Below are 14,450 nucleotides of genomic sequence, written 5' to 3' on the forward strand. Positions count from 1 at the left end.
TGCTCGCTTATTGAACTCATGAAATGAAAAGTTTTTTTTCACTTGATCCGCTGGTATCCACTTGATCAAGGGTTCCTTAGATATGTTTGTACTTGATCAAGTGGATCCCATTGGATCAAATGAAAAAAAAGCTTATATAGGTAGAGGATTTCTATGTCAAGAAAACTGGACTGTCTCTTATCTCTGAATCTTCTTTTATTGTTGTGTGTGTGTGTGTGTGTGTTTGTGTGTGTGTGTATACTGAGAATAAAAGCCGTAGAATTCCTGCATATTAAACACACTGACGTACCTACTCACTGTACCACTGAGCTATACTGCCAGCCAAAGGAGAATAATCTTTTGTTTGTTGCTTTTGAAGCTTACTGTGTAGCCCAGGCTAGCCTTCAACCTGTGGTGGTTCTTCTGCCTCAGCTTTCCAAATGCTGAGATTGCAGCACCCTACCCAGTTGGGAATAATGCCAATAACAAGGAACAAACAAAAATAACCCATAGGATGGATTCCCCAACTTACCCAAATATCCCTAATGAACAAAGTAGGCCTGCTGCATACAGAACTTCCCTGAAGGACCTGTAGGGGAGTCTCTCTTGTCCAAACCTTTGCTGGAAATCTTTGCACAGTGATGGTTCAGGCAGAATGCCTCTTGTGTTGATCCTTTTAAAGAAGAGCTTTTATTTTATAGTCCTAATTCGTGGGGACCCTCTAACTGCTGGTTGTGTGACTTGATTCTGTTTGTCCTTCCCCCACCCTCTTCCTTTTGTTTTAGGATTTTGTTATTGTTCCTGTGTTTGTTTTTGCAGATCTTTTCACAGATGCTGCTGAGACTGAAAAAATGGCCCTGAGCCTGGAAGACTCCGAAGGGGTTTATTTTGTGCCCTCGTTTAATGGATTACAGGTATTCTTTAAAAAGTTATAGCATTTGTGAGCAGTCACACTCTGATTACATGGGTGTGACTCTGTTATGTGAATGAATAACAGAACTAACATGAAAGGTACATTCTAGGATGAGGAAACTATGCTGATTTAGCACAGATTCTGTAGGCGAGCAGTGCGTTCTCTAAGACCCTGATGGTTTGGCTGCAGTGATCGAATTCAGCTGCTGTCGACTTTCAGTTCTAAACCTAAAAGTTAGCAGGTTTGTCATAGAATGTTTAATATGGCTTAGGGTTGGGTTATAAATAGGCACTTCTGAGCTGTTGGGCTGTAAAAGGGGATTTTTCTGTCCTACCTGGTCCCGAGACCCTTTTAAAATAATCACTCAGAGACTTAATATTAATTACAAACTGTTTGGCCTATTAGCTCAGGCTTATTATTAACTAGCTCTTACAACTAAATTAACACATTTCTATTAGTCTATATTTTACCATGAGGCTCATGGATTGTTACCTCACATCTTGCTTCCCCAATGACTGCTGGGACTTTGCCCTTCTCCCTTATATCTGCCAGGATTTTCCACCTGACTCTTATTCTGCCTGGCTACTGGCCAAATCAGCTTCTTTATTTACCAATGGTAATAAAATATATTCACATCTTACAGAGGGGCTATCCCACATCATTTCCTCCTTTCTTTCTCTCTCTCTTTCTTTTTTTCTTTTTCTTTTTTTTTTATTTTTGAGACAGTGTTTTTCTGTAGTTACTGGTGCCTGTCCTGGAACTAGCTCTTGTAGACCAGGCTAGCCTCGAACTCACAGAGATCTGCTTTTGCCTTTGCCTCCCAAGTGCTGGGATTAAAGGCATGGGCCACCACCACCCAGCTCCTTTCTTTCTAATCAATTAGAAAGGAAGATTTTAATTTTACCATAGTAACACTACATACAATAAAACAGTTATTAAGTAAGAATAACAGTTGCAATATTTAGTTTATTTGTATTTGACAAATTTAGAGAAAATAATTATCCTGTCTTGGTGAGTCTAAAGTTTTATATATCTAATTTATATTTTTATCATAACTAAGAAAAGCTATAATTATAACTATTTAGTCTTCAACTCCATCAAATACCTGAGAAGAAATTAATATTACCTGAGTAAGTAGGAAGTACAAGCAAGTGACTTTGAAAAAAATACAAGAAATGACAGAAACAGCTGGCTACCTGGACATTCTCCCAAGGTTTTTTGTTTTTTGGGTTTTTTTTTTTTGTAACATTGGGGCATCCAACCTGGGGTGTAGGCCTAGAATATTTGACAGACCACTTTCAGAAGCAGGAAGATTTGAAGGACTGTCCTACCCTATCTCAGCGAGGTTCACCAGTCGCTTTTCCTTGTGTCTGGATTGGACAGCGTGCTTACTGTCAGTAGGCAAGGCAAGGGCAGTTTTTCCCCAATAAGCCAGTTTTGCCGAGACGAAAACAAACTCCATAGGGACTGTCTTCAGTGCCCATTTTCCTCTTGGGAGTAGATCACTGCTGCCAGGAGAAGTCGTTTCTCACATCCACAGAATTATAAGTTATTAAAACATTTTAAAAATATTTATTTATTTATTATGTATACAATATTCTGTCTGTGTGTATGCCTGCAGGCCAGAAGAGGGCACCAGGCTCCATTACAGATGGTTGTGAGCCACCATGTGGTTGCTGGGAATTGAACTCAGGACCTTTGGAAGAGCAGGCAGTGTGCTCTTAACCACTGAGCCATCTCTCCAGCCCAAGTTATTAAAACATTTTAAATGCTATATTCTGTAGTGTTTGAAGTGTATGAAGATTACCTATCTTTGTGGAATATATCTTTGCATACCTAGAAAACCTAACTAGCATGAATATGAGTTTGACAAACATGGATGATTATTAACCTGTAATTCTTATTAACCTATACAACTTAAAGGCTAAAGCTTCACATACAGTGTGTATCAGCAAATGGGTATTCTTTACTTAAGAGAACGTACTGTGGAGAATGAGAAAAAATCACTGGCCCTGGAAGTACACGACTTTAATCCCAGCACTGGCACTGTGGAGGCAGAGGCAGGAAGATTCTGTAAACTCAAGGCTGGCTAGGACTTCATAAAGAGACCTTGTCTCAAAAATAAAACAAAAAAGAAATAGAAAAGAAAAATGACATTATGGTACACACACATAGCTATGTATTTATTCTAAAATGTCTCTTTAGGTTTCATTAGCTTTTTTATAAAAATCAATCATTCTTTTCAACTTTTATGGTAGATATTGGTTCTTTTGCATGATCAGAAGTGATCTCAGGCTGGGCAGTGGTAGCACATGCCTTTAATCTCAGCACTCAGGAGGCAGAGGCAGGCAGCTCTCTGTGAGTCTGAGGTCAGCCTGGTCTACAAGAGCTAGTTCAAGGACAGGCTCCAAAGCTACAGAGAAACCCTGTATCGAAAAACAAAACAAAACAAATCAAAACAAAAAAGTGATCTCATCTCAGTAAAAGGCCTGACTTTGAAATACTTAGCTTTGTAGCTAATTAACAGAGTTGTGCTTGCCTCTGACTTAGAATGCTGTCACAAAGTCGTAGGAAAGTTTCAGGTGTAGAATTAAGAATAAAATTAACTGGTCAGTGGTGGTGCACGCCTTTAATCCCAGTACTGAAGAGGCAGAGGCAGGTGGATCTCTGTGAGTTTGAGGCCAGCCTGGTCTACAGAGCAAGTTCCAGGACAGCCAAAGCTATACAGAGAAACCCTGTCTTCAAAACAAACAAACAAAAAATGAGTTCTAGGACAGTCAGAACTGTTACAAAGAGAAAGCCTGTCTCAGAAACAAAACATACAAAAAGCAAAAAACAAAAAACAAAAAAAAAAAAAACAACAAAACAAAAAACTCCTTAAAAAAAAGCAGCTCCTGTAAATATTTTTCAGGTCTGGGGAAGCAGAATGTAACTCTATTAATAAAGCACTTGTCTAGGATGCATTAAGTCCTGACTTAATCTCCAATATTATAGAACAGGACATGGTAGTGCACGCTTGTAGGGTTGAGGGAAAACCATTCTCGGAGATTTTATAGTGGCTTTGTTTTCATAGCATCTCTATAACTTCTCAGCTCGCCACATACCTCTAAAATAATACAGAGCATACAGTTTACAGGGGTGAGGGAGGGATTCCGCTTGCATTTCCAGAGGCCTAGCATTTGCTTCCCAGTTCACAATAGCCTGTAATCTGGCTTCAGGGGATGCAGTGCCCACTTCTGGCACTTACAAGTACATGTGACATATATCCACAAGAACATAGGCTGTACATAGAAGTATAAAAACCAGTCTGAAAACCTGGATCTTAAACCTGTAATCTCAGGCTTGTGAGAGGGAAGTAGGATCAGGGGTTCAAGGCTGGCTATGCCTACATACTGAGTTCAAGGCTAAATTTGTCTATGTAAGAACTCTATCAAAAGACAACAGCCAAATATGTTGGCATATACCTTTAATCTCAGCTCTTAGGAGACAGAAGCAGGTTGATTTCGGTGAGTTTGAGGACAGCCTAGTCTACACAATAAGTTCCAGGTCAGTTGGGGCTACATGGTGAGACCCTGTCTCAAAATAAATAAATAAATAAGTTATCTTGCTTAATCAGCTCTTTGGATTATAATTTATTTTAAATTATTTAAATAGTATTCTTCTAGCATGGCTGTGTTTTGTGATACATGTCGAGGTTGTGGATGAAATTTAGAACATAAATGATGTTCTTTTCTCTCTTCCTTCAGGCCCCACTGAATGATCCCTGTGCATGTGCCTCTTTTATGGGTTTGAAGCATTCCACCAGTAAATACCATCTTGTCCGAGCAATACTGGAGTCAATAGCTTTCAGGTAAAGCATGCCGGAACTCCCTCTTCCACCTTTGTGCCTCGTCATTTCCTAGAGATTTGCTGCCAAGCTGAAATTTTCCACCAGAAAGGATTCTTTTTAAATGTGTTTCTTTATTTTATGTGTGTATGTGAGTGCTTGCATATACGTATGATACACCCTGCATTCATGCAGAAGTCCTCAGAGGCCAAAAGATGTGCCGGATCTCCTGGAATTGGAGTTACAGACAGATGTGAGCTGCGGTGTGGGCGCTGAGGGCTGAACCCAGGTCCTCTGCAAGAACAGTTAGTGCTCTTAACCACTGAGCCATCCCTCCAGCTCTTGAAGGCTTGTTTTTGTTTTTGTTTTTGAGACAGGGTATCATATTGCTCAGGCTAGCCTGAAACTCATCTTATAGCCCAGGGTGGCTTCAAAATCATGGCAAACCTCTTGTGTGGTCTCCCTGTTAATGAACTTATAGGTGCGAGCAACTTAATTTTATAATGAAAGAGAAACTATTCTTAATTTTATTTATTTAAGAATGTTTATTGTATGACTTATTACTTATACATGTGTACTATGTGTATGGGTAGGTATGTTTGTGTGCCGTGGCACACATGTGGAAGCTAAAACAACTCTGTGGAGTCAGTCCTCTCCTGCCACCTTTATGTGACTTCTAGGGACCTAAGGTCTCCAGGCTTGGTGGCAAGCACCTTTACCTGCGGAGCCACCTTGCTAACACTCTTAATTTTAATTAAATCATTAAACTTGTGCCTTCAAGGTAGTGTGTGTGTACATGGTTTTAAATTTTTATTTTATTTTTTTTAAAAATCTAAATTTTATCTTCTGTGTGTGGATGTCCTGCCTAGATATATGTCTATGCACTATATGCATTCCTGGTGCCTACACAAGCCACAAAGAGGGTGTCAGATCCCCTGAAACCAGATTTAGACTATTGTGAGCCTCCATGTGGGTCCTGGGAGTTGAACCCAGGTCTTCTGGAAGATCAGCCAGTGCTCTTACCCCCTGAGCCGTCTCTCCAGCCCCTCAATTCAGTATATAGTATATATGATATTATGTGTTCTTGTGGCTGTATTTAATAGTACCAGTACCACCTAAAAATGGAATTTTTTTTTTAAAGATAGCCCAGGCTGCGAATATAACTCAGTAATAGAGCTTGTACTTTGTATACATAAGGGTCTGAATTTTATCTCTGTAATTCTTACAAGGGAGAATTCAAATCAACAACAATCTGTTATACCCAAAGACTGAATAATAGGAATTATTCTTTCCGTATGTTTTCCCCTGGTCTTTTGATTATTGGACAAGTGTAGTGTATGGTTAATACCGGTTGTCAACTTGAAGTGACTTAGAGTCGTATAGGAGATAAATATTTGGGCATGTGTATGAGGACATTAATTCCTGTACACTTAAAAAAAATAAATCTTTCAAAGAATAATTGAGGCCGGGCAGGGGTAGCACATGCCTTTAATCCCAGCACTCAGGAGGCAGAGGCAGGTGGATCCCAGCATGTTCCAGGACAGCTAGGGCTGTTACACAAAGAAACTCTGTGTTGAAAAACAACAACAACAACAACAACAACAAAAACCAAACAAAAAAAAAAGGAAGTGTTTCTTTCATTTAAAGTAATTTTTTATGACTACAAAATGATATATTTGGCACTTTTACATGTTGTTTGGGTATATTTTAGTAAAGACTTTAAATTGAATAGATAGATTAAATAGATAATTGCTTGAAATGCTCCTTTATAGATTGTCAATAAATTAAACCTAGTTGTAAAATTTTTCTGTTATACATGAAGATGGAGCACACGAGGCCCTGAGCTTGCATAGTCGAGCATAGGTTTGTCTGTGTCTGGTTGGCAGTGTTTTAGTACTTTCTTTTGCATCTTTTATCAAGTCAAGTAAATGAAGCCATAGTTCTTATTTGTTTGAAACGTCAGAGTGAAACACGGAATTTTGACATGAATATGCTCTCAGTAGTTGCCTTGTCTTTGACTAGGAACAAACAGTTATATGATATGCTGCAGAAGGAAATCCAGATCCCGATCACCAATATCCGGTATGTAAGCTTTATTTATACAGGCCCAGGGCCAGTTAGGAGCTACAAAACAACCTGATGAGTTGCTTGGTGATTGAACATTCCCCTGGGTTTTAGCCCTGGCAACACAAAACAAGCAAACTAGAATTTTTTTTTTAAAAAAGCAGTAGCTATTATTTATTTTCATCTTTTTTCTTGACTTCTAAAGCTTATGCTTAGTTCTTTAACAATAAAATTGTTGGTCATAGCAATTTGGAGAGAAAAATGCTACTTTTGGATTATTGAGACTATAGCACTTTGAAATTTTAGGGGATACTGCCTGTCAATCATGTATATTATATAGAAATCATTAACATTTCATTATTGTGTTGTAGCTATCCTTTTGGTGTGGAAGCATCAAATTGTTTTACCTTCTTTAATATCCAAGTGAATTCTTTTGTTGGCTTAGTTTATTTTACTTGTCATAATTTTGAACTAGTGCCCAAACAAATAAGACCCGAGATCTGAATAAGGAACAATATTTACCGGACGGTGGTGGGCACACCTTTAATCCCAGCTCTCGGGAGGCAGAGGCAGGCCCATCTTAGTGAGTTCGAGGTCAGCCTGGTCTACAGAGTGAGTTCCAGGACAGCCAGGGCGACATAGAGACATTCAACCTTGTCTTGAAAAACCAAAACCAAATAAATAAAACCTCTCCCACTAAAAAATAAAACATAGACGGGTTTGGGACGCAGCCCAGTGGTACCTGAACCTCAGTGGTACCTGCTTACTTAGTACCTGTAAAGTCCGGGCTCAAACTCCAGCGTTCTCCTCTCCCCAAAAGTTAACTTCAAGAACTCCTGTAACTACATAAAAATAGTTAATGTCCTCACAGTAACTCACCCCGCAGCTCTTGCTTCCCACAGGGCGGACGGAGGCGTCTGTAACAACGCATTCGTCATGCAGATGACTTCAGACTTGATTAACGCGCGGATAGACAGACCCACCCACTTCGACATGTCCTGCTTGGGCGCGGCCACCCTGGCTGGCCTGGCTGTCGGTGCGTGAGGACTTTATCAAAATGAGCACGTGGTTGTAAGCTGTTCCTGCACTAGCTGCGGCTCATCTCCTGTCACAAAATTGCAGCGAGCTTATGTTTTTTTTTTTTTAAAGATTTGTTTATTTTATATATATAGTGTTCTGCCTGCATGTATGCTGCTCTCCAGGGGAGCGCACCAGATCTCATTCCAGATGGTTGTGAGCCACCATATGGTTGCTGGGAATTGAACTCAGGTCCTCTGCTCTTACCCTCTGAGCCATTTCTCCAGCCCCTGGACTGCGTTTTAACATTCTAATTTTTCTCCTTGTTCACAATTCACATAAGCTGGTGGATATAGTTCATGAACTCATTATTTGCCTTAAATTCTGAGAATTTTTTTTTTTTTTGTCTGTAGGATTTTGGGCTGACAAAGAAGAGCTACAGAAGCTGAGGCAAAGTGAAATGGTGTTCAAGCCCCAGAAGAAGTGGCAGGAATATGAAGTGAATATGGAAAACTGGGTGAAAGCCGTGAAGCGCTCCATGAATTGGTACAACAAGGCGTAGCACTGAGGAGCCACAGAATCCCCACCGGCAGCCTGGCAAGACACGGGAGAAGCGCAGGGAATCCCGATGTGATGGTGGCCGAGAGGAGATGATTTGAAGCGAGCCTCCCGAGCAGAGAGAAAGAGTTGCTCTTTTTAAAAACTCACCAAGGAAATTGTCTTGCTTTTTAAATCCAAGTCTTGGTGAAATTTTAAGTCAGCTATACCTCAAAATTGTGTCTTCTTTCTTCTAGCAACTTCCAAAGGACTTTTTCCACTCCCAGCTGCACTTTGATGTTTGAGTCCTCCTTTTTGTATACAGGGTCAATGGTGCACAGGTCATAGCCCTTCGCCCTCAGAGAGCGACTCCTTCTGGGTCAAGCACCATCTCATTTTTTAAAAAAATTATGAAAAATTTTTCTTAAATTTAAAATCAAGTGGGCTATTTGAAATTCATACAGCTAAAAAGGAGGAATAATTGAGAAAACAGAATTTTTTGTGTAAAGCCATAATTTTTAAGTGTCATATCCAAATCGGAGCTCTTCTTGTGCCTCTCTGAGGTGAGCTCGTGAGTCAGCACTTTATTTCGTTGTGTGGGAAGATACTCACTTAATTCTTCCTTGCACGACCTTTGCTATTGTTGTTGAGGTATGGTGTCGCGGTGTAGGCCAGGCTAGCTTGGGATTTAGAGCCTCCTGCCTCAGCCTTGCAGCTTCTGGGATTATAAGCGTGCCCATCATCCTGGGCTGAGCACTCATCCCACGTGAGGACCGGATGTTAGTTAGTGGCCTGAAAAGGATGTTGAGGCTGGGCGTGGTGGCGGAGGGTTGTGATTCCCGGACTTCAGAGGCTGGAGGCGGTGGAGCAGGAACTGGAAGCCTATCTGGCCAATGCTGGGAGTGGAGGCGTTTGGGTGACATAGTGAGGCCCTGAATTGGAAAACAAAACCGAACCTTTTGTTTTATTTTGTTTGTTTGTTTGAGAAAAGGCCTGCTGTCCACCTCATACTGGTTTCTAAGTCTTGAGCCACCTGCCTTAGTCTCTAGGGTTCTGTGTAACATTCTATTTTTATAAAATGCAAGTAGTTAATGTAAATCTTTCTAGTTCTTTATATTTCTCTATTTGTTGAAATGCCTGCAAAAATGCCCCTTTTTAAAAAGTGCCTACTTGACAGAGTTTAAATTATTAATATTAGTTTTTGTTTTGCTTTGTTTGTTTTGTGACTGAGTCTCATTATGTAGTGCAGGCTGGCCTAAAACTTCAGCTCCTCTTGACGCAGTCAGCATAGGTGTTGGGACCATAGGAGTGTGCCATGCCCGGTGTCAGAGTTTACTTGAAGTGCCCCAGTTTATTGGTAACTTAAAAATTGCTTTCTTGGGTTACTTGTTGGTGTGTGTTTTGGTGTTTGTCCTGCTCACCTCTGAGAGATAGTGGAGGCTGGCCTGTACGATGATGGACCGCGTGTGTGCTCAATAATGATTGCCGTAAGGCTAAGGTACCATTGAGCCATTCCCACCTGATGAAGCTTTGATGCTGAAAAGTGGGAGAAGCCTCAGACTGGGTATAAAATTGTCCTGGGCAGTTGAGGGTGCTGCAGCCTCTTCTACATCACTGCCTCTCTCTCCGTTGGGGATTTGGATTTTCAAGAGTGAATGAACTTGTTCCCACCTTGGTCAATATCACATAAATGTGCTCCTGTGATAGTAGCATCTCCTACATAGTTATGTCACTAAAGGAGCCGCTGTTAGAGGGAACGCTGTCGCTGCTGTGTCCATTTGGGAGTCAGTTACACTGAATGAATAGTTAGTTACATTGTGCTTTGTGCAAATTGTTTCCCTGGGCTCCCAGTGTCTTCAATTGTTAAACAGGTTTCTTAATGAAAACATTGTAGCAAACACGAAGCATCCTTAACTCCATTAACTCATTAATTAAGTTAACGTAATTAACTCTCTTATTAGAGAGCCAGCAAGATGGTTCAGCAGGTGAAGGCACTTCTCATACAGGCTTGCCGATCTGAGTTCAGTCCTGTGAAGAAGCCCATGTAAAGGTGGAAGGAGAACACTGGCTCCAAAGTCTTCTTCTGCCCTCCACAGGAGCATGGTGCTGTACGTGCATTCTCCATGACAATAGCAAGAATCGTAAAAAAAGTTTTAGAAATGTTTTCATGTTAGAGGTATTTTTGTTTACTATAACATATCAGATCATATGTAGATGTCTTATTCTTTCCTACAACGTTTTTACGTAGCTTCGTGACCAATTACAGGTTTTCCCATCAATCATGTGAAAGCTGATTTATTTAAATGTTATTATAGATTCTGCCAAACGGTATGATTTCATAGGAAGCAGCTCTGTCCTTTGTGTTAGGATAGACTAAATTGTGGTATTAATTACTAAAGGTTTGTTTTCCATTTCTTCCCCATGCTCTGCTTAACATACAAGTACAGCATGAAGGAAAAATACCCTTTAGATAATGTGAAAAACAGCTAATATCTCGTCCGAATTGAGCTGCTCTTGAAAGATCAGTGACTTTTGCTTTTTCTTCTGTGGACTAGAAGCTAATCTTTTGCTCTTTGGCTTTTGGCCATATTTTATTGACAGAGCTTAGTGATTCTTGTAAGATTTAAGTAAAGTTCTTCTGGGCGGTGGCGGCTCATGCCTTTAATTCTAGCACTTGGGAGGCAGAGACAGGAGGACCTCTGGGAGTTCGAGGCCAGCCTGGTCTACAAGAGCTAGTTCCAGGACAGGCTCCAAAGCTACAGAGTAACCCTGTTTCGGGGTGGGGGGATATTTAAGTAAAAATCACAAAATCAAAAATACTGTTATTTGTAGTCGTAGAGATAGTTGTTAATCAAAAACAATTGAAGAACATTGTTTCTTCATCTGCCTTTTGAAAATAATTTTAATATGCTAATACTTCTTAGCATATTTTCTTTTCCCCTTGTAGACCTACCAGGCATTTGTCTCCAGCAAACTCCATAAGGACAGTCTTCCTGTGCAGTCTATCTTAAAGTGGTACTAACTGCTCTGTACTCTGACTTACTGATCTTAAATCTCTTATATCCATCTGTGATATGGTTTCCCAATGTCAGCATTGATCTTTGTTTTGTTTTGTTTTCATTACAGGGTCTTACCATATAGCCCTGGCTATCCTGGAACTCACCATGTAGACCAGGCTGTCCCCCACTCTACCTGCCTCTGCCTCCTGAGTTCTGGGGTTAAAGGTGTATGCCACCACATCTTGCAACGCTGACATTTTGAACTGCATCTCTGTTTGCTCTGGGATGCTATAGTAGACACATATGCTTGGCAGTATCCCTACCCAAAATTGGCCAACCTGGGAGACAAAAATATTGCCATTTAAGAGCCACTGATACAGGCTATTAGAATAAAAATGAAGATTTGGTGACTATAGTTGCATTGCCAATGTTCTCTGCCTTGTTTTGCCTTAGGAAATGAATTTTTAACAGCAGTGGAAAAGTAGGGAATATCCTAAAATGCAGTTTCTATTTTGGTGGGTGATGAAGAAAAAGTTGTGTTGATTGTCTGTGTTCCTCAGCCCTCACCTCTGTGGTTGGATCAAGCCTAGGCCCTGAGCCTGATGGTCAACTCTTCTACTGAGCTACACCCAGCTAGTACTTCTGTACCTCAGTCCTGCTCCTGTGTGCTCACAATTAGTGGACATTTGGCCTCATGGTACGACTGATACATTCTGTAGATCATCTGTGATTTAATCTGTCCTCACCCCAATTTTTCTGAGACAGAATCTTACTCTGTGGCCCAGAATAGCCTGAACTTATGGGTGCTGGGATTACAGGCATGAATCTGGCTTTGCTTCACTTTCTTCTCTGAACAAGAAAAAGATTGTCCCAAACCTTCACTAGATTTGATGCTTCCTGAAGCCGTAGCTACGTTTGTTCTCCATTCTACCCCAGTCCCTTCCAACTTAACACTGTGCCTTCGTTGTTTATGGGCGAATTTTTACTTCACATTTATCTTTGATGTTACATTTATTGGTAATATCTTATACTTGTTGAAAAGGAAGATATTTACAACTAGAGTCATGATGTTTATTGGAAAAAAAATCACATCTATGTATTTTCAAATATATTTTTGTAGAGATACACATTCATAGATACACATGGGTATAACAGCTTTTTGGTTGCTGGTCTGGGAATTGACCCTGGAACCTGGTGCATGCTGAACATGCCCAGCTACTTTTAACTTTTTAAGGTGTAGTTGAAACTTTCATTCACAGGTTTTATATATTCACTTCAGATAAGTAACATTGTATTTTAAGAGTACCCAACACTCTGTTGCTATAGGAAGGAACCACAGAAGTAGCCCTTAAGCAAAACATCTAATTGGGGACTGGTTTTTTTGTTTTGTTTGGTTTTTTTGTTGTTTGGTTTAATTTGGTTATTTTTTGAGATAGGATCTCCCTAGATAGCTCTGACTGTCCTGGGATTCACTCTGTAGACCAGGCTGAACTCGAACTCATAAGAGATCTGCCTGCCTCTGCCTCTGCCTCCCACATGCTGCGATTAAAGGTTCCCCAGACCCACTCTGCCTGGCTCTGGGAACTGGCTTTTTATGTAAAATAGAACAACCCAAGAGGCTGGCAAGACTTTTACAGTTCTTTGTTTTTTTCAAGACAGGGTTTCTCTGTCTGGCTCTACCTGTCCTGGAACAATGTAGACCAGGCTGGCCTTGAACTCAGAGAGATACACCTGCCTCAGCCTCCAGAGTGCTGGGAATGAAGGCTTATGCCACTACCCACCCAGTAACTTTTACAATTCTTTGAAGAGATGTAATTACTGTGCCTCAGTCTTTCAACTTTGAGTCCAGAGTCACCAAGAAATAGTCTAAAGAAGACTCGAATCCACTTGAACATTTTTGTTGTTGTTGTTTTTTGTTTGTTTGTTTGTTTGTTTGTTTGTTTTGAGACAGAGTTTCTCTGTTACTGTAACAGCCCTGGCTGTCCTGGAACTCACTCTGTAGACCAGGCTGGCCTCAAACTCACAGAGATTCCGCCTGCCTCTGTGCCACCATTGCCTGGCCACTTGAACAATTCTTAATTCCTTTAGAAAGTTTAGATTGTGCTTTTTAAGTAAAAGTAGGAAGTCTCAGACACACTGTGAACCTGTATGATTCTCCTGGTAGGGAGCCAAAAGCCTGAAGGAGTCTTCAGAATCGGATAATTCCAAACTTCTGTTATTCTGTTCTAAAGCCTTCCAGCCCTCTGTATTCTTCTTCTTTTTTTTTTTTCACATCTAGATAGCCATTGAGATTGAGTAGAAAAACAATGATATAGGAACTCCAGCTTAAATGGTTCTTAGGTTGGAGGTAGCTTAGTGTGGTAGAGCACTTGTGCACAGGGCCCTGGATTTGATCCCCGATACTGCAAAATGGGAAGAAAAAAATGAAGAGTCTGTGTGCAGAGTGATGTCTTTACCTGTTCCTACAGTCATGTGTGAGCAGTGTGTGAATGGTTTCTCCATGTTCTCTCACCCGCGTTTGGTGATGTTGAACATGATTTCATGTGCCTTTTGCCATCTGCTTGCCATCATCCTTTAAATCTTTGTTCATATCTTTGTCCGATTGCCAATTGGATTGTTTGCTCAATGAAATCAGACTTTTTTACAATGAAATCAGACTTCAGAAGTCATTGAGTAGGATTTCAAGTCATTTAAGGCAACATGTTATAGCATCTTGAACATCGCCTTATGATGTGCCTAGCAGAAGGGCTGTTACCTCTGTGCCTGTAGTGCGGGGCTCACACTGTGAAAGAAACCAAGGTTTCAAAGGCAACTTAACATGTCCCGTGTGTGTCTGGACACTATACATGTCATGTATATTTGTATATCGCATTCATCATGATTCTAACTCTAATCATGTATAATTTATGCAAAACTGTATGATTTATGTAAAAGTTCATGATAATTTTGTGAAAAAATAATTTAAAAAGATGAATAAGTATAGATTTGAATTCTCATATATCAGTATTATGATTTTATTTCTCTGTTATTGTTATGGATGTCAGTTTTATTAAATAGTTATTGAGACTGTCATAAACCATCTTAAAGAGCTTTAATAAAATTGAAGATGAACACA

At 40.3% G+C, this 14,450-nt stretch overlaps 1 protein-coding gene across 1 annotated transcript in view; it reads left to right on the plus strand.

Annotated features, from left to right (window-relative positions):
- Gk5 (glycerol kinase 5) overlaps window positions 1-14,450 on the plus strand; it is a 76,871-nt gene extending 62,421 nt beyond the window's left edge. Inside the window, exons 12-16 of the mRNA XM_048452531.3 lie at window positions 799-893; window positions 4,639-4,742; window positions 6,741-6,800; window positions 7,685-7,818; window positions 8,213-14,450. Coding sequence (XP_048308488.2) covers window positions 799-893; window positions 4,639-4,742; window positions 6,741-6,800; window positions 7,685-7,818; window positions 8,213-8,361 — 542 coding nt within the window. The 3' untranslated portion in view covers window positions 8,362-14,450. The remainder of the gene's footprint in view (window positions 1-798; window positions 894-4,638; window positions 4,743-6,740; window positions 6,801-7,684; window positions 7,819-8,212) is intronic.

Source organism: Myodes glareolus, chromosome 4 (assembly GCF_982192425.1).
Source record: "Myodes glareolus chromosome 4, mMyoGla1.1, whole genome shotgun sequence".
NCBI lineage: Eukaryota > Metazoa > Chordata > Mammalia > Rodentia > Cricetidae > Myodes > Myodes glareolus.